At 42.3% G+C, this 19,917-nt stretch overlaps 1 protein-coding gene across 5 annotated transcripts in view; it reads right to left on the minus strand.

The window, feature by feature from the left end:
• Positions 1 to 19,917, minus strand: part of KLHL3 (kelch like family member 3) — a 116,861-nt gene that overhangs the window by 40,211 nt on the left and 56,733 nt on the right. For all 5 annotated transcript variants that reach the window (XM_078004266.1, XM_078004264.1, XM_078004265.1 and 2 more), the window contains 2 exon segments: positions 4,051 to 4,167; positions 258 to 407 (listed from right to left, as the gene is read on the minus strand). In XM_078004266.1, the coding sequence (XP_077860392.1) occupies positions 258 to 407; positions 4,051 to 4,167 (267 nt within the window).

Raw genomic sequence — 19,917 nt, forward strand, 5'->3', positions numbered from 1 at the left:
GTGAGAGAGAGCTCTGAGTTATTCTCAAACCTCCCTGATGACACTGGAGGTTACCTTGAAACTCTTAGGAAAGGAAGACCCCAGAAGAGAGAGGTACCAGCAGATTCAAGAGGAACCAGCAGACTCCATCTCCTAGGTTGTAAATGCAACCCAGATGCAGGGCAGCCATGGGTGAGGAAAGACTTGGAGGCAGGAGTGGAAGGCCACTTTCCCAGGGCACACTCCTGACTCTTGGCGGTTACTGGGCTGGGGCTTACCTTGGGAAGGCTGACTGGAGTCCTGGGCTTGGTCCTTGGGTTCTTAATCAATAGCCTCTGATCCAGAGGGAGCAGATGGTATTTCATGGCCTCAATGAGGAAGTCTTTACAGGTGTTGTTATTCTTTATCAAAGTTTCTTCTTCAACCGTCTAGAGGTAATAATCCACAGGTGATCCTGGAGCAGAGCTCAGCCACATTTCCCAAGCTTTCACCCTGGGCTCAGTCATTCCTGCACTCCCACACTCATTCACTCCTTCACCACATCATCTCAGAAGCCAAAGAGTTACAACTTACTGCTTACCTCCTGAATTTTAAGAACACAGTGGGATAAGGGATCAAGCTCTGGCATTAGACCAGATCTACTACTTAACATCTCTGATCCTCAGTTTCCTCATCTGTAAAATGGGCATATTAAAGGTATCTACAACCTGACTAGTTTTGTTTGTTTTGAGGCTTAAATGAGTTTATGCAAAACAAAAGACAAGTAGCCATGCTGAAAGCCTCTAACCACATTTCTCCTGATTTGAATGCATTATAATGTTTAGGGCAAACAGATATCTGAGAGGAGGAGTGAGGGGAAAGAGGAAAGGGTGTGGGAGCCATCAGCCAACCTTTGGAGGCATTGAGTAAAATAAGCTTGTCAAGGAGAAACATTCATATTTGTTGTCTTATAGTGAAGGTCTCAGGGCAGAAAATCGGCCAGTGAGCTCTTTCTAACAGAGTAACAACATCAGAGCAGAAAAATTATCCTGCACAAAGTCCCACCTATTGACCTCACCTAGGACTCCATCTAAGCTGGGGCTCTGACTTCTTCACCTCCTATTCCAGCGCTTAGGACCTAAGCAAGTGCTCAGCAAATATAAGCCTAAAGGTTTCATAAGCAAGACCAAGCATGAAGCCATTCTGGTGCTCTAACTCTCGAATCTCCACATTTTGGCCCAGGTCAGATCACTGTGTGGTATATCTGGAATGGGCAGTGTGGTCTTCTGAGGCTGCTTTGTGTTAGGAAAGATCAATTCTATTCAACAGCTAACACTGATTGAATGTCTCCTGGCTGGGCAGTCCTGTGCTGGTCCCCAAGAAGAAAACTGATAAACAAGACAAAATTTCTGACCCTGAAGACTTCAAGTCCAGTCAGAGAATGAGAAGGGCCTCCCACCTCAATTATCTCAGCCCTCAAGTCAGTGATGTACAAGGCATGACTGAGCCTCTCCTGGGTCCCAATCTGTCAGTAGGAATGAAAGCATGGCCAGGGCCATCACCTGCTGGGCAGCATTGGAGCTGGCAGGGAAAAAACAATTGGCAAGAGAAGGCCTATGTGTACCTCTGACCACCTCCCTCCCCAGAGACAGTCTCCAAGAACTGTTTTCCTTGGAAGGTTTTTTTTTCCCCCTCCCAGTAAGGAACTGAGCCAGCTTGAGACAAATCATAAACTTCTAGGGTCAATTACAAAATGAAAAGGGTGGGAGATGATGTCTAAAAAAGCTTGGAAGGAAGGAGAAATGCATGAGCAGCTATTTCTCCAGAAGAACTTACTCAGCTTGAATTAAAAGTTCTCTTGGAAAATTAGTGCTTCATGGGTACAAGAGTTTCAACTTTGGGGGTGATGAAAAAGTTTTTGTAATCTTTATAGTAATGGTTGTACTGAATTTGAATGTAATGAATGCCTCTAAATTGTACACTTAAAAATGGTTAAAATAACAGTTTACGTTATATATATTTTATCACGATATATTATATATTTAGTACAATATTTTAAATGCTGAGTAAAAGCCTAATAAATGCTACCTTTTGTGAAAGAAAAAAAAAAAAACCTCTCCCAGAAGTCAGGCAGCATTGGTGGAGGTCTGCCCAGGGCTTTCCTTTCCTCCTCCTCCTCCTCCTCCCCATCACCATCAGCCATCCCAGCAATTATACTCATTTGAAGTTTCAAAGTCAAATGAATGTTAATGAAACATCCCCTTCCAGAGGTGTTCACTCTGAGAGACCTGATAAAAGGCATTTCTGAAAAAAGGGCGAAGGGAGGAGTCCCACACAACAGTTCTCATGCCCATTGCCTCCGACCCCCTTCTTTTCCAGATCTAAACTCTACTTTGGCATAATAACCCAAGAACCATTTCCTAATGGTGACATTTAAGTTTCAGTTGTGGATGCCTGATGGGAGTTTGTGACCAAGGGTCTCTAAGGTGCTTTAGCTTTCTCTGGAACCCAGGTCCCCAGGTCGCCAACATTCCCTGTGGAAGCAAGACTATGCTGGAGTCCAGGTGCCTCCTCCACCTCTGGCCAGCTTCCCACAGGACAGTGGGAGGTTTGACTGACATTGGATGCTCAGGCCGGTTCACTCCCTCCGCTTAGGGGACCTTTTCTAAAGGAAAGATATGCTGCCACCAGGTGGCAGTGGTACCACCCAAAGTAGCATGCATGCCCCATTTAAGAGCTTGCAAGCATATCCCTCAGCACCTGAGGAGGCTGAAGTAAGGCAATTCAGGGAACATTTCACTGACCCCTCATACCTGCAATCAACAAGTGTTACCAGCAGAGGAGTTTACACATGCTCATGAGGATACTGTGTCACCTGCTACTAAGAATCACTGCAGTGGTCACAAAAACTACCGAGTAAGATCAGTAACATTCACTGAACACTGTATTATAGGCCTTACATGGATTATCTCATTTTATTGTTTATCCCCAAACAATCCTATAAAGCAAGTGCCATTTTTTCCAGATAAGAAAACTGAGGTTTAAAAAGGTTAAGTATGTACCTGGTATTATATGGCTGGAAAGTAACAAGAGTTGGTCTGCTGGGCTGCTATGCTGCTAAACCTCCTCTTTATCCTTGCATCACACCTTCCCTTCCTTCCAGAGACTCCTTGGAGACAGCTGAGGGCTAACCTGCTGTCTCAATGTTTTGTTTTGTTCATATATTTTAAGGTTTATTCTCTGCTTATAAAAGTATCTAATGCCATTTACTATATAAAATAAGTCACGTAATGGGTAAGCAGAAAAGAGCGTATCAATGGTGGCAGCTAGCTTAGTGGAAGAACTATGCACTGCAGAGCCAGACTGACATGGAGTTGAATCCTGAGCCTCCCTAAGGATGGAGACCCCTGATAAATCCCAACCTCCACAAGCCTCAAGGCCTACATGTGTAAAAAAGGAGTTACAATCTTTGCCCCTCAGGGTTATTATAAGGATTAAATGAGAAAACATATGGCACCATAAGGGAACCCCATAATTCTTAATTTTTCTTTCCTCTTCAGAGGAAGTGGAAGCACTACGTATTCTAGGCACCCAGTTTTTACAATCTTGAATTTGGCTTCAAGTTGCCTAAAACTAAGACAAAAAGGGAACATAGAAACATTGTGGACATGACCCTTCTTGTTTCAGTCTTCTACAACAAAGGCAGCTAACTTTCATGGAACATTTGTTACCCCAGGCTCCATGCTAAACAGCTGACTTGCATACTCTACTCCTTTAGTCCCTACAACAACCCTGCTGGGCTCTACTATAATATCTGTTCTATGGAAGAAAAACTGAGGCTTGAAGAGGTTAAATAAAAATCCAAAACTAATAAGCAGTAGAGCAGAGACTGAAACCTACGTGTCCTATTTTCAAGCCTATGATCTTCAACTTTACAACACCTAACACTTAACCCAGTGGGTTGGCTCCCTCAGCACATATGGAAACCACCCACTAAACCCCTCAACTACTCCGTCCAACCAGGGTTGCCCACTGCTATTCCTAGAGGCCTGGCTGAACACAGAAGTGCTTGGCTCTTCATACAACACTCACTTGGACTAGGTAGTCCCTAGGTAAGAGAGGAAGCCGGACATGTTCCATCAGCTTTGCCATGTGCTCCAAACGGGTTTCTTTCTCATAATTGATCCATGAAATCACAGCTTCAAACACCTATAAAGAAAAGCAACATGGGCAACTTCAGTAAAGAGATAAAAGCTTTCAAACAACCCCCAATCTATTAAAAAAAAAAAAGGAGAAAAAGTTATGAGTCATCCACACAGGTGTTTAATTAATCTGAGACTCATATTTAAAATAAAAACAGAAAGCGTTGGTTTACTTGCTGGCCTCAGAGAGTGATCACACACACTCTACACACACAGACACACAGACACACAGACACACAGACACACAAGGACAAACCTGCTATCCCAAACGTAGAATCATCATGGTTCATTCTAAAATAAAAACCAGTTCCAATAGTTATTTAAGGGTAAAAATACACAGCAGTAACTGTGAACCAAATTTATAGAGGCTGCTCAGGAAGATCAGACCCTGGGGGCAATGTCATCATCCCCCCATGCCTCCATTTCCTCACTTATGTCCTGTGTAAAGTTAATGCAGAATAAAAACAGTAAGAATGCCCTCTGCCCAAAGCCGGCTGTGATGGTCAATGTGACACTGAATGACAAGGAATGGCAAACATTTCTCCTTGAGGAGAGATTTCATTTCTATGCGAATCAAAACTAGAGGGCTTAGAACCACAAAGGCGGACCTATACTTTGGATGTTCACTCTACTCAAAGATAAGTCCAAATTGAAACCCTGTGCCACCAGACACACACAGGCAGATAAAATTCAATGTTGGAGGGGCCATGGGAAAACCAGCAGTGTCTGTAAAAATTTCATTAATAATGCTTTTTAAGAGGGGAGGGAAGTATTGGCAATATCGATCAAAATTTTAAATGTGCATACTCGTTGACTTTAAAATACCACTTCTGGCCGGACGCAGTGGCTCACGCCTATAATCCCAGCACTTTGGGAGGCCGAGGTGGGCGGATCATGAGGTCAGGAGATCAAGACCATCCTGGCTAACACGGTGAAACCCCGTCTCTACTAAAAATACAAAAAAATTAGCTAGGCGTGGTGGTGGGCGCCTGTAGTCCCAGCTACTGGGGAGGCTGAGGCAGGAGAATGGCATGAACCTGGGAGGCAGAGCTTGCAGTGAGCCGAGATCATGCCACTGCACTCCAGCCTGGTTGACAGAGCGAGACTCCATCTCAAAATAAAATAAAATAAAATAAAATACCACTTCTAGAGCTCTAGCCTATACTCACATCAGTGTAAGAGAACAGAATATGTGCTCCAAGATCTTTGCTGCAGCATGGTTGTAACGGGATAAAAAAATGAAACTACCTAAAGCCCACTAATGGAGAAATTATTAAAGGAGTATCAATACCATTAGATACACTTATCCCTCAGCATCCTTGGGGCACTGGGTGTTTCTTGTTTGTTTGTTTGTTTGTTTTTGTTGTTGTTGTTCTTACTCTGTTGCCCAGGCTGGAGTGGAGTGGCACAATCTGGGCTCACTGCAACCTCCACCTCCTGGGTTCAAGTGATTGTCCCGTCTCAGCCTCCCTAGTAGCTGGGATTACAGGCGTGCACCACCACACCCGGCTAATTTTTGTATTTTTAATAGAGACAGGGTTTCACCATGTTGGCCAGGCTGGTCTCGAACTCCTGACCTCAAGTGATCCGCCTGCCTCAGCCTCCCAAAGTGCTGGGATTACAAGCATGAGCCACCACGGCCAGCCTCAGGGCACTGGTTCTACAACTACCCACAGGTACCAACATCTGCCAATGTTTAAGTCCCTTATATAAAATGGCATGGTATTTGCATATAACCTCCACACATCCTCCCATATACTTTAAATCATCCTCCCATATAATTTAAATACTTTAAATATATATATTTAAAGTATATAAATAATAAATATACTTTAAATAATTATATAAGATTGCTTATAATACCTAATATAACACCCATACATCACTTCGTGCAAGTGGATTCGATGTAGTACTTGGTGTTGCAGCAAATTCAAATTTTGCTTTTCAGAACTTTATGGAATTTTTTTCCTCTGAATATTTTCTTAGTTGAATCCATGGATGTGGAACTCATGGATACAGAGTGCCAACTCTATTTTCAGCTATTAAAAAGAATAAAGCAAACATCTTCTTATATGTGATTAGAGAAGACACGTCAAAAAGAGCCAGCTGGATGGGGCTTTCAATGCCAATATTTGGGACAAGTTAAATATCAAAGAGAATAATGAAGAAATCAGATCAGTGCTGCCGCTTTGAGGGGAAGGAGGGTCAGGGAATGACTGAAAAAGGTTCAAAGGAAACTTTTTGTGGTTTAGGGTGGGCATTACATGGGCATATATGTTTGTCAAAACTAATCAAGTTGTGTGTTTAATATCCATATACCTCAATATAAAATATTCTTAATTTTTTAAAAAAAATTATAATATGGCCAGGTATGGTGGCTCACACCTATAATCCCAACATTTTGGGAGGCCAAGGCAGGCAGATCGCTTGAGCCCAGGAGTTCAAGACCAGCCTGGGCAACATGGAAAAATCCTATCACTACAAGATACAAAAATTAGCCAGGCATGGTGATGCATGCCTATAGTCCCAGCTACTAGGGAGGCTGAGGTGGCAGGATTGTTTGAGCCTGGGAGGTCGAGGCTACAGTGTGCCATGAGTATACCACTGCACTCCAACCTGGGAGACGAAGTGAGACCCTGTCTCAAAAAATGATAATAATAATTAAAAAAAAAATTCATGAGCCCATATGGATACTAAAAAAGTGTCAAGAAGGTCTCTTCTATTTAAAAAAAAAAAAAAGCCTGAAAAAGGAATGATGGAATTAGAAAAACACCATTTCTGCAATACCACCAATGTAATAACTGATTGAACAAAGATCACCAATGAATGCTAAAATCAAGTTGTTAAAGGCCAGGTGCAGTGGCTTACACCCGTAATCCCAGCACTTTGGGAGGCCAAGGTGGGAGCCCAGGAGTTTGAGACCAGCCTGAGAAACTTAGCAAGACCCCATCTCTACAAAAAAAAAAAAATCAGTCAGGCATGTTGGCACGTGTCTGTAGTCCCAGCTGCTTGAGAGGCTAAGGCGGGAGGATCACTTGATCCCAGGAGGTTGAAGCTGCAGTGAGATGTAACCATGCCACTGCACTCCAGCCTGGGCAACACAGCAAGAGCCTAGCTTTAAAAAAATAATAATAATGTTGTTGGATGGGGAAACGTTCACAATTCTCAAGGAATCACCCAACAGATTACATATCACGTGGAGGGAAAATATCCTCAAATAGAGAGACCTGATAGACAACACTTTAAACAAAGAACCAAATTTAACACCACCAATAAGAGGACAAGCTTATATTCCTGATTGTGATTTAATGGAAAAGACACAGTATCTCCTAACTACAATTCTTCCTAAAATACTAATATATAACCTGAATTTTACAGTGACGAGATGATCAGACAACTCTATGTTTGCAACATTCTACAGGATGGCTAGCCTAGATTTTCAAAACTATTAATATTATGGAAGACAAAAAAAGATAGGGAGACAGTTCTAGATTAGAGAGATTTATAGACAAGGTAACTAAATGCAGTACATAAATCTTAATTAGATTATGGCTCTAAAAGAAATAGCCATAAATGACTTTTGGGGGGCTATAGGAAAATGTGAATAACTACTATATGTTAGATAATATTGCTAGATCAATATTAAATTTCATTGGTATGATAATTGGCTTTATGGCTAGAAAAGAGAATTTTTCTTCATTCTTAAGAGATACATGCTAAAATATTTAGGGGTGAATGTCATAATGTCTGCAATTTACCGTCAAATGATTCAGCAAAATGAAAGATTAAATCTAGAGAGATAAAGTAAATGAAGCAAAATGTTAATGGTGAGTTTAGGTAAAGACTACGTGAATGTTCATTCTTTCAAACCTACAAGAGGTTTTTAATTTTTCAGAATAAGAAGTGTAAGGGAGAAGAAAATAAATTCTAAGGGAAAAAACTACAAAATTTACAGGATGGCAGAAAGTTGAAATGAAAGCTTTATCTGCCGGGGAAAAAAGGACTCCAATTTTTCATAACCTAAGGACACTTTTCTGTGTTAATATGCTAATGATGCTTTGCCCCTGTTTCCTAATTATACACTTAAGTCAGGCTGGACATAACTTGAATTTGGCAAGGAAAGGAAAGGGAAGGGGAAAAGGGAAGGGAAAGGAAAGGAAGGGAAGGGAGCAGAAAAGGAAAGGGGTAGTACGTATGTATAGTTTGCTCCTATTTCTATATAAAATAACCTGTATGTGTACAAACATAAGCACATATACCATAGAAATCCTTGTCTAGTTCATTTTTTATTAGGAACTCTCATCGAGCTATGTCCCGCACCCTCACAGCATTGTTTGACTATGTTTCTTCCACTAGCCCTTAAGATCCATGAGAGACCTTGTCTTATTTGCTGGCACATAACACAAACTCAAATATTTTTAAAATGAATGAATGGAAAATGAATTCAGAATAAGCATGGAAGGAGATGTGTGGAAGCTGCCCGGGCTGGAGCACAGAGCAGGGCTGGGGAACAGGCAGTTGGAATCTTGGTAGGTAAGACAGAGTCAAAGGCAGATAAAGTCTGCCTTTGCTGGGTTAGGTGATGGGCAGCCACAACCTCATTCTGCCTTGTATGTGGTTGGTTAGCCACACCTCTTTCTACTCCCCTTTACTAGACCGTGAGCCTATGCAGAGTGAGAAGTATACCAGCTCTGTCTCTGCACGCCATCCCCCAATGCTGCCTAGCACAACACAAGGTAATTGATTGGCAAAGCTTTGCTGAAGAATGAACGACAAGTCCTTTGAGTGGGTAGCATTTATTGGTCACATTCTTCCCCATCAACCAGCTTAATTTTTGTTATAAAAACAAAAAAGCAAGCTGATCTACCAAAGTCGATATTTAGCCTTATCTTTATTTTTGGTTTCACTTGTCTAACTGGTTCCACTTAGTTGCACTGTTTACCTACTCAGCTGTGAAAGCCACAGCATTCGGCAACAACACTGACCTTCTCAGCAGCTAGAGAAGGCCACATATTTTTTTCATTTAGACTTCATGCTTGAAAAATAAACAAGCAAATAAACTTCCAACTTGCTTTAGCTTTCAATGTACCTAAAATGGTTCCCAAAAACCCTTCCCACCAAGAGACTCTCCATAAACAATGCCTCCCCAAATTCTCAAGATAACCCAATGATTAAATACTCTTATGACTTGTTAAATGACTTGCCCAACTCCCAGAACTGAAAAGCAGCAGAGCCGGCTCTGCTTGGTTACATACAGAACCAACTTCAGTGCTCATGCTCTAAACCCATTATTCTTAGCTGACTCTCAAATGTCTCATAGGTCTAATAGCAGGGGGGTTGCAAACTGCTGCCCACAGGCCAAATCCAGCTTGCCACCAGTTTTGGTAAATAAAATTATGTTGGAAGGCAGCCACACTCATCGTTTACGTATTGTCTATGGCTGTTTTCACATTACAGTGGCAGAGTTGAGAAGCCATAACACATAAAGCCTAAAATATTTACTATCTGGCCCTTCCTAGAAAAAGTTTGTCAACCCCTGGTCTATAAAATCTAAGCAGAGACTATAGATTCAATCATAGGACAGGGTGATATCTACTTAGCTACTACTTTTTGTGATGAAATAATCAGCTGCTCATAGGTACACTTAGGGTTTCACTTTTTAAACAAAGAAATAGCCCCATTTCCTCACTGATTAATGTCCTAGAACCAATTTCTTATATGCTACAAGACTGTCATGTGGAAAGCAGTTGGAGAAAATCAGATTCCATAGCTCCCAGCTCACCACACTTCAGATGTAAGCACAGGTCTTGGTCAGAGAATACCAGACGAATCCAGTCCTTCCACTCCACCCCTCTGGACAGACAGGCAGCCAAGCTAGGGTGGACTTGCATGTCCCAAGGAAAATGAGGAGTCCTGGGGCACTTTTCCCTGCTTTCAAAATGTGTTTTGAAGATCAAGAAGGACTCGAGTTAAAAAGGCAGGGCACTGACTTGGCAAGGGGAGAAGTTCAATTGGGAGCAATTCTCAGCAAAACATAGGAAGAAGGGAAAGAAGCTAATTTTGACACTATCAGGGGAAAAAAAACTAGGTTCCTATACATGGACCTGACTTGTTATTCGATCTGAGAAGGACTAACTTTATCAATAACAACAAGCACAGTGCTAGGCATTTTAAACATATGATCTCATTGAATCTACCAACAATCTCTGTGAAGTAGGTGTCACTGCTCACATTTTTACAGACGAGGAAACAGCCTCAAAGAGGTTAGCAAGCTGTACAAGGTCACACTGCCAGGAAGAGTAGATCTGATGTGAACTCACCTTTAACTCCAAAAACCCATGCTCAAACATTATGCAATTTGCACCTCAGAGATAAAATTAATTTTTAAAACCTAGGCCGGGCATGGTGGCTCATGCCTATAATCCCAGCACTGTGGGAGGCCGAGGAGGCAGAGATAAGCGGATCATGAAGTCAAGAGATCGAGACCATCCTAGCCAACATGGTGAAACCCCGTCTCCACTGAAAATACAAAAATTAGCTGGGCATGGTGGTGCATGCCTGTAGTCCCCAGCTACTCGGGAGGCTGAGGCAGGAAAATCACTTGAACCCGGGAGGTGGAAGTTGCAAGTGAGCTGAGCTTGCACCGCTGCACTCCAGCCTGGCGACAGAGAGAGACTCCGTCTCAAAACAAACAAACAAAACAAAAAACAAAACAAACAAACAAACAAAAACCTGGGCAGACTGTTGAGTTGGGAAACTAAGTTCCTAAACCTATAATCCTAATTACAATCCCCCAGCCCTCCTGGGACATCTCCCCTAGGTCTCCTATTCCTTTCCCGGGGATTGAGGCAATACCATTTACCAAATCTCCTGCCATGCTTTTAAATCAAGAAGATAGTGCTTCTAGACAAAAGAATGAATGATTCTGTCGGATTCCTGTTTTCGTTTCTTAAATGAAAGCTTAACAAGAGTTGTGTTAACTCTCTTGTTAACATACTCTCACCTCATTGCCACACACAACTCCAGGGACAACTGGGAGCAGTGGTGTGTGGCAATAGGAGCTCATTGTGCATATCTCTTCCTAACTCCACATTTAGTGACATTACACTGGTAGTTGAAGTCAGCCTTGATGAAAATATTTACACCATGGAAATCAGCAAATGAATCAACACATGAATCAGGGCTTTTAGAATGTTTTTTAGAGAGTCAGTTAAACATTTACCAGCACACCACTGACTGAGCGATGTCCTGGTCTGAAGGCTCCCTAGAAACCTACCCCGTTGAATTCTCCTTTCTGACCATACCATCACCCTTTCACACAATACTTAAAAGCTCTTTCTTGTAGTCGCTTCATTTCAGATTCACAAGGACCCTGTGAAACTGCTAGCCATTTGCAAAAGGAGAAAGCAAGGCAGAGAGAGACAAAGTCGTTTGCCTGACACTACCCAGCAAATTGGTGAGAAGACAGCAATTAGAACCACTGATTTCAATCCACACTTTCACAGTACACTGCACATTTCCTTCATACCACATCTCTCACTTTGTAGCTATATATTTATTTGTCCACATATTTGATAAAATCTCTCTCCTCTATGTGATTATAAGTTCTGCAAAGGCAGGTATCTTGTTTTTATCTGTTTGCCAGTATCTCTCCTGTGACTAATACGCTATTTGCCACACAGAGAAATATTTCTTCATAGGATGAATAAATTAATAAAAGCATGAGTGAATGTACATATGGTTCTCTTCCTACAGCAGTACACTACCAGATATCTGACTTCAGATAACCAAAAATGATGAAAAAATTAAAACAGCAACATCACTCAGCCTGGAAATCGTTCTTCAGCTTTCTATTACTGCCTACAGTCAGTAAAAAAGACTTTCACTATGAGTCCACCAAGAATAAGGAAAGGACTGAAGCATACTGGTTTGATAGGAACGTTTACAAGCTGAGAGACTTCAGTGGAACTAATTCTAACCATGAGTGCAGGATGACATAGGGATGGAGAATGTCTGCCAGTCAATATGGTAGACTGAGCTGCTTTGGAAGGAATCTTTCCCTGTAGCTCCAAACACGTGAAAATGATGTATTACAGAAAAAAAATAAAGATTTGAGCCATACACAAAAGCCAGAAGAAAATGCCTGAGTGTTTTAAATAAGAAGGAATTCAATCCAGGCAGCTGAGTGGAAGTTGAAGCCAAAATGGCTCCCAGAGACAATTCAGATATGGGCTTTAACTGAGGACTGGTGTCCCATTGGGTAGGGTGTCTAGGCCACAGGCTCCTGTGGACAGATTTGCCCCAGCTGTAAAACTAAGACTACATGAACTCTGCCCATGTGCTATGAGTAAGGGGAAGGAAGCTCACCATCTCCTATGGGCTGAGGAATGCAGTGGGGTGGGAGGCAAGGGAAAGGGGCAAGATAGGGAGTAAAAACTACATCTTCAAGAAACCCAAACCCTAGGCTCATGCCACCTACAAATTTAGAGTTTGAACTGATATCACCCAGGTGGTATAGGAAATATCTAAGACAATGTCTAATACAAAACCTTTTTCCTAAACCAGTAAACCTGCCCTATAGGGTCCACAGCCCAGGGAAAACCTAGATTCCCAGGATATGACATCCTCTGAACATGGAGTCACAATCAAAAATTGTAAATCACCAAGGAAATGAACTACCAAAAGACATATCAAAGATACAAAAAATAGTAGAATACCTGGGACAACCAATGAAAGGTGGCTTAAAGACTCTCCTCCATAATGTGTTCCTAAGGATACTAGGTGCAGGAGATATTCTGTAGCAAAGGGGCTCAGGGGCCAAATAAGCCTAGGAAACACATCATACTGTATCCTCAAATACTCCTTAAAGGTTCACAAAGCTCATTACCATATAAAAGCTCTGACAAGTCCTGTAGTAAAGAAACCCGGTTACTCTTTTCAGCCAGTGTCTTCTAAATGTACCTGAGAATGCTTTAAAAACAAAACAAAACAAAACAAAACAAAAAAAACCTGGCCAGGCACCGTGGCTCATGCCTGTAATCCCAGCACTTTGGCAGGCCGAGGAGGGCAGATCATGAGGTCAGGAGTTCAAGACCAGCCTGACCAACATGGAGAAGACCCATCTCTACTAAATATACAAAAAAAATAGCCGGGTGTGGTAGTGGGCACCTGTGATCCCAGCTATCCCAGCTACTGGGGAGGCTGAGGCAGGAGAGACGCTTGAACCCGGGAAGCAGAGGTTGTAGTGAGCCAAGATCATGCCACTGCACTCCAGTCTGGGTGACAGAGCAAGACTCCATCTCAAAAACAACAACAACAACAACAACAACAAAAAAAACCCAAACACCTATAAACATCTTATAATACTGGTTGGGCGTGGTGGCTCACACCTGTAATCCCAGCAGTTTGGGAGGCCGAGACGGGCGGATCACGAGGTCAGGAGATTGAGACCATCCTGGCTAACACGGTAAAACCCCATCTCTACTAAAAATTCAAAAAATTGGCCAGGCGCGGCAGCTCAAGCCTGTAATCCCAGCACTTTGGGAGGCCGAGACGGGCGGATCACGAGGTCAGGAGATCGAGACCATCCTGGCTAACATGGTGAAACTCTGTCTCTACTAAAAAAATACAAAAAACTAGCCGGGCGTGGTGGCGGGCGCCTGTAGTCCCAGCTACTCGGGAGCCTGAGGCAGGAGAATGGCATGAACCTGGGAGGCAGAGCTTGCAGTGAGCCGAGATCACGCCACTGCACTCCAGCCTGGGCAACAGAGTGAGACTGTCTCCAAAAAAAAAAAAAATCTTGTAATATTATCTTTATGGGATACAGTTAGGCAAATACTGACTTCAAGAAGAAAGTTCTCATTTCTTAAATCTCTTCACAGACTCCTACCCCATTCCCAGCCTCATCTCCCACCATACCCCATCGAAGATCCTTGATTCTCATCACAGAGGTTACTTTTCTCCCCAAGAACAAACTATTCCAAACTTCCAAGTCTTCAGTAGGAATAGTCCTACTATTCCTCCAACCTAAATGGCTTTCCAAAATTCTACTCTCATTCTCCAAAGTTTAGTTCAAAGATTCTCTTTTCCATGATGTCTTTCCTATCCAACAACCTGGAATAAAATATTCCACGTGCTTTCCTTGAACTATAATTATAAGCAATTATTTCTCTTGGCCACATACTGTGGACACATGTTTTCAGTATGTCTGCCCACCAGACTATGAGCCCCTGAATAGTAATGACTAGCTGTCACTCATCTCTGTACCCCTCATCAGGGTGGGGATGCATTAATAAGGAGCGGGCCTTGGGAGGCAGACACACACAGCTTCACATCATGGAGTTGTCTACTGTTAATGAGCTGTGTCACCTCTCTGACCCTTAGTTTCTTCCTCTGCAAAATGAAGACAGTAATCTCTGCCTTGCAACTTGTTGTGAGGGTAAGAAATGATGTTCTGAACGTCATGCTGGACAAGAAAAATCAGACACAAAAGCACACATGCACCATTGTTCAGTTTATATAAACTTCCAAAACGGGTAAAACTCATCCAACGGGTGAGAAGCCAAGAAGGTAGGTGCCCTTCCCAGGATAGGGGGTAGTAACTGGAAGGGGGTTCTGGGGTTTGTTTCTTGATCTGGGTGCTAGTTATGTGGGTATTTTACTTTGTAAAAAGTTTAGTTGTATACTTTATTTGTTTACTTCTCCATGAACTTACTTCAATACAAGCTTCCTGTTTAAAACAAAAATGATGTGTGAAATGTACTTGGAGAACACTGGTTGGTCATGGTAGATTTGGGGGCACAGTGCTGTGGTATTCTGTGCATGGGTGTCCTTTGGGAGAACACCCATTCTGTGCAAGAGTAACACCAAGGTAGGGCGTTAACAGATCACTGTTGGCAAGCTGAGAAGCTGGCAACTCTGATAACCTCAGAGTAAGGCAGGGCTGCCAACAGCTCGGCCTAGACAGCAGGGTACACCTGCTCAGTCACCTGGCAATGCCTCCACAGCAATCATGTAAGCCCAGGCCACCGGCTGAGGCTCTCCAGCCTGCCTCTCGCAGCCTGCCTCCCACAGCCACCTGGCTGGAAAGGCAAAGAATTCAGACAGAAGGGCATGGAACACCAATGATCCTGGGAGACAAGGGCCCAGTTGCTCCCAAGAAATAAGATATCAGAATTTGACCTGTAAAATGCAGTTTAAGGAGACAACAGCACATTTTAAAATGTGATAGTGCAAAGAGAAAGTAACCTGTAGTTCTTATTCCAGAACATACTTAACACTAATTTTTTAAAGAGACTTAATAAATTTCTCCCTGACCGGTATCTAAAATGCAGGCCATTTCCCTGTTAAGTCTCACTCAGAGGTGTCTCTGAAAAGCCTCAATAGTGTTTCATAAGAAGACATGGGATCTTGAGATGGAGAAATATATTTACCAGCTAGGAAAGCCAAGATTCAAAGAAGGCCAGTAAGTTGCTAGGTCCCAGAGCAATTCAACGGCAAAACTGCGCTCGAACTCAGGAGTCATATCTCTTTCCTTAGAGTGGATTTGTCCCAGAAGGTTGTTTACACTGCCCCTGGGTCACTGGTCACTGAGGATGTTCATGGCCAGAGCTGAACTTTGTGTCTCAAAAGGAAATACAATAAACATGCTGTCAGCTTACAGGCTTAGCCCTGACCCCTCAACACCCACCATATGGAAGAATCAGATGCCTTGCTTTAATCTTCTTGGCTTTGCCCTCAGAGTAGTGGAATGTATGATAGATGCACCTGACAGCAATAACTTAAGCATACCCTGAGAATGACTCTATGGTCTACAAAGAATGTGTGTTCAGTGTTCCAAGCTAAGGAATCAAGAACCTGGAGATTCATTCCTTATCTATGAGGAACATCTGAACCCCAGCCCATCCTGGGAAACGCAGGCCATGTCGGGGATTGAGGCCCTTTGTTTTGTGTTAAACGAAGGTTGCCAGGTGAAGGTCACCAGCAGGAGGGTGTTAAGTGAAAATGCTATATAAACTGCATGTATTTTACAAGCAGTTGCAATTTCCTGTCCAGCCTGCCACCACTGGACAGCCCGGTATGTAAGTGCCCTCAATAAACCCTAAGTCTTGTTCGCTGCCTCCAGGCCTCTTCTTCAACCTCTTGAACATGGTGCCATCCCTGTTGAAGTCAATAGGGGTCTGGCATGACATGAGGAAGGGGAAGGTCCTACACAATGAACTAGTGATTTTGTGTAACTCCCATCACAACCATTTGACCTCTCTCAATAACAAGAATTCTAAAATAGAAACCACATGAAGGAAAAACAAGAGCGAAAATGGCAAGGATTCATGCCCTCCCCTACCCTCTAATTCCCCTATCTGTCCTTACTCTCTAGAAAACTGTTAAAATTATTCCCATAACCTCAGCTGGCTCAGTGCAGAGTCCAGCCCCAGTGTGCCTCAATCCCTTGGGGAACATCTGCTGAGTCCTTCCGTGGCACCTCCTGGGGCACTGAGTCAGGCACTGTGTGTGATACAAAGATGACTAAGGTACCCTCACAGCCCTCAAGGTGTTTGAGGGCAGTAGAGGAGATAAGGAATGGGAATGAGCAAAAGTAATTGATGTTGGAAGAAGAACAATCTCTGAGCTCTGGGAGGGGTCCAGGCAGGGCTGGGGACACTGGGGAGCATGAGGTCACAATCACTCTCTGACTCTGCTAGGCACTGGGCCCCAGGTCACGCCAACAGCCCACACCAAGATGGGCACTGGGAAGACTTCCCCTTAAGAAAGGACCCAGTCAACAGTTATGACTACTACTAGGAGCAGTACTAGTAGTAATAACCATAATAATAGCAGCAATAACAACAGTATCTTACTGTAATGAACAGTTCCTCTATTCTAAGCACTTTTCATATATCATCCCATTTAATCCTCATAACCTTACAAGATAGATACTATGCTACCATTACTCACCTTTTACAGATGAGAAAACTGAGCCATAGGGAGGTTCTTTTATTCATTCTTTCAACAGCTATTTTTTCAGTGTCTACCGTGAACCTGATACCACTCCAGCAGTGACAAGCAGACAGACAAAATTCCTGTCTGTCTACTTGTAGATGGTACATACATTCTTGTGGGAGATAAACAACTTGCCCAGGGTTCTCAGCTTGTTTAAGTAGGGAACTCAAGATTCAAACTCAGCCCCTCTGACTGTACAACTTATACTTGCAAACTCCCAAGATGAAAGCTGCCTGTTACTTATACTCATCATTAATAGTAAAATATTACATTTCCTCTATTTTAAGATGCATGTGTTTTTTACCTGTTAATGTGTTAAATCTGGCTTCATTTTATAATATATGTTCAAAGAAATCTGTGGGCTGCACGCAGAGTAAGTCATAATTGCTGTTATGCTGTTAAGTGTGGATTTAGCAGAACACAAGTTATTTGATTACCAACCCAGTTGAGTTTTCTGCAACTGTTAACATTATATGCCATTGAATTTTAACTTAAGATTCCTAATATTACTTCAAATACATTTTAAAATTCCATTATAAAACAGTATTGAAAGGAAAGGTTATTATGCATGCAAGAGATTGCTTGTCACACACAATGTAATTAAAGGGAGTAGAAATCACTAAATCTCCTGGAGCAGACACAGAATTTTCAAAGCCTAAAGGACTAGCATTAAAATGAAAAACATCCAATTGTCAGAAGCTTCCAGCTATTTAACTTCCAGCAAGACATGATCAATTATGGAGAAATAAAACTATGAGGTTAGCCAAAGAGAAAATGTAGCCCAAGCCCCACTATTCTTTGATAAACCTCAAAATTACACTGCCAACCTTAACGGTACTAAAGGGATCAAGATCATGAAAAGCAGCACATAATTCTGAAGTTACATATAACTTCCAAGAAGCAAATATGAAATAGAACTTCGTTAATGTGAAAAATACCTATACTCCAAATTCTGGCTATACAGAAAGAGCAACTTATATGTAAGCATATGAATTATTGAGCAACACTGCAAACAATGTTTAAGTGTATACATTTAAAGTCATGTTTCTTTGTTTCTGGAAAGATATAATTAACTCAATGGCATATTTTACCATTATCAATGGCAAAATTGATACCATTATCATTATTAATGGTGCCTAAAAACAGATGATTGTGGCAATTACAATGACAACTGCCATTTATTGAGCACCTGCCAAACACTCTATTTGGTATTTTATATCCATTATCTCTAAGCCTCGTGACAATGCTATAGAGGAGGGACTCAGAATTCCCATTTTAAATTTAAGGAAACTAAGGTTGAAAGAGACTAGTGACTTCTCAAAGTCATATAGCCAGAAAGCAGACACTAGAACCAGGTTTGCCTGTGTCCAAAGCCCAAGTGGTTTTCAGGGCACTATAATGCCTCTCCCTATTAACAATCCACCCCTACTCCCACCCAGACACAGCAAGCACAGATTAGCCTTCATGTGCAGAAAACTTTCTATGATCTCAAGAGCAGGATGGGCCAGCATGAATTCAAAGTAACAGGGTCCCCCACTCTCAACCCACATACCCCAGGATGATTCAAATCCTGCTGTTTATATGAGTGCTTCCATTTTCTCACTCTACACTTAGAACATAATCAAGGGGGCCCCAAATTGACCAACTGTCTCAATATTCACATAGCCAATCAACTGACTGGTTCATTCCTTCCAATTGTGCCAATTTGGTAGCAAAATCAGAGCAGACAGTAAATATGCTTGGTAAGAAGGAAGGGCATCCTCTCAGTTTCTGACCTTAAGGCAGGAAGGGTCCTATGTGCACTTATGCATTCAAGGAAGCTGAGGCCTCCCTGAGCCTAAGGGAGAGTCCAGTTGATTGTGCCAGTCACCTTCTGGGGATCCATTGCTAATCTCAGGGAAGTCCACAGTTTTAACAAACGACTGTTTTTCTTCTTGATCAAACTTTTCCAGGATGGCAGGCAGGGGTTCGTGAATTCTACCCCATTCTCTGGACATGCGAATACAATTTCATCTCGTATATAAAATTCTTGTCAATGTTTCTCCTGAAATATTCCCTCAAGAAAGAGCCTCAAGCTTGGATGCAAAGAGTGAACTAAGACATTCAAAAACCATGTATTGAGCATCTCTGAGGGTACAGAAAGGAATAAGATGTAGTCCCTACCATCAAGGAACTCAGCTGAATGTGGGAGGAGGATCAGCTCAGAACTAACTATGTATAATGAAAAGGAGAACAAGGTGAGTGTTATCCTGAAACACAGAGGAGGAAGGGATTAATTCCAGGTGCAGGGTAAATAATAAACTGGGCTAATACTGATTGAACACCTACTAGGTACCAAGGATTATACCAGGCATTTTACATATATTATCCCAATTAATTGCCCTGTGGAATATGTTCTAATACTATAATCCTCACTTTACAAAATGAGGAAACAAAGAAGAGGCAAAGTACCTCACCCAAGGTCCCATAACTAATTTGTAAATACTGGAGCTGAGATTTGGACCCTGCTGGCCAACACCGAAGCTTATGTTATTTTCACTATAGTAGACTACATCTACCAGCACAGAGACATTTTTCCTGGTAGAAGAGGAATCTGAATTTGCTTCCTCTTCTGTAATGTGGGGACAATAGCAATGCCTGCTTCACCGGGTTATCGTAGAGGGAACGAGCCCAAGAACATAAAGCACTCAGCATAGTGTTTGGCAAACTATAAGTGTTCAGTAAATAGTGACAGCTTTGTCGTCATCGTCATCACTGT

The sequence above is a fragment of the Macaca mulatta genome, chromosome 6 (assembly GCF_049350105.2).
Source record: "Macaca mulatta isolate MMU2019108-1 chromosome 6, T2T-MMU8v2.0, whole genome shotgun sequence".
NCBI classification, from domain to species: Eukaryota; Metazoa; Chordata; class Mammalia; order Primates; family Cercopithecidae; genus Macaca; species Macaca mulatta.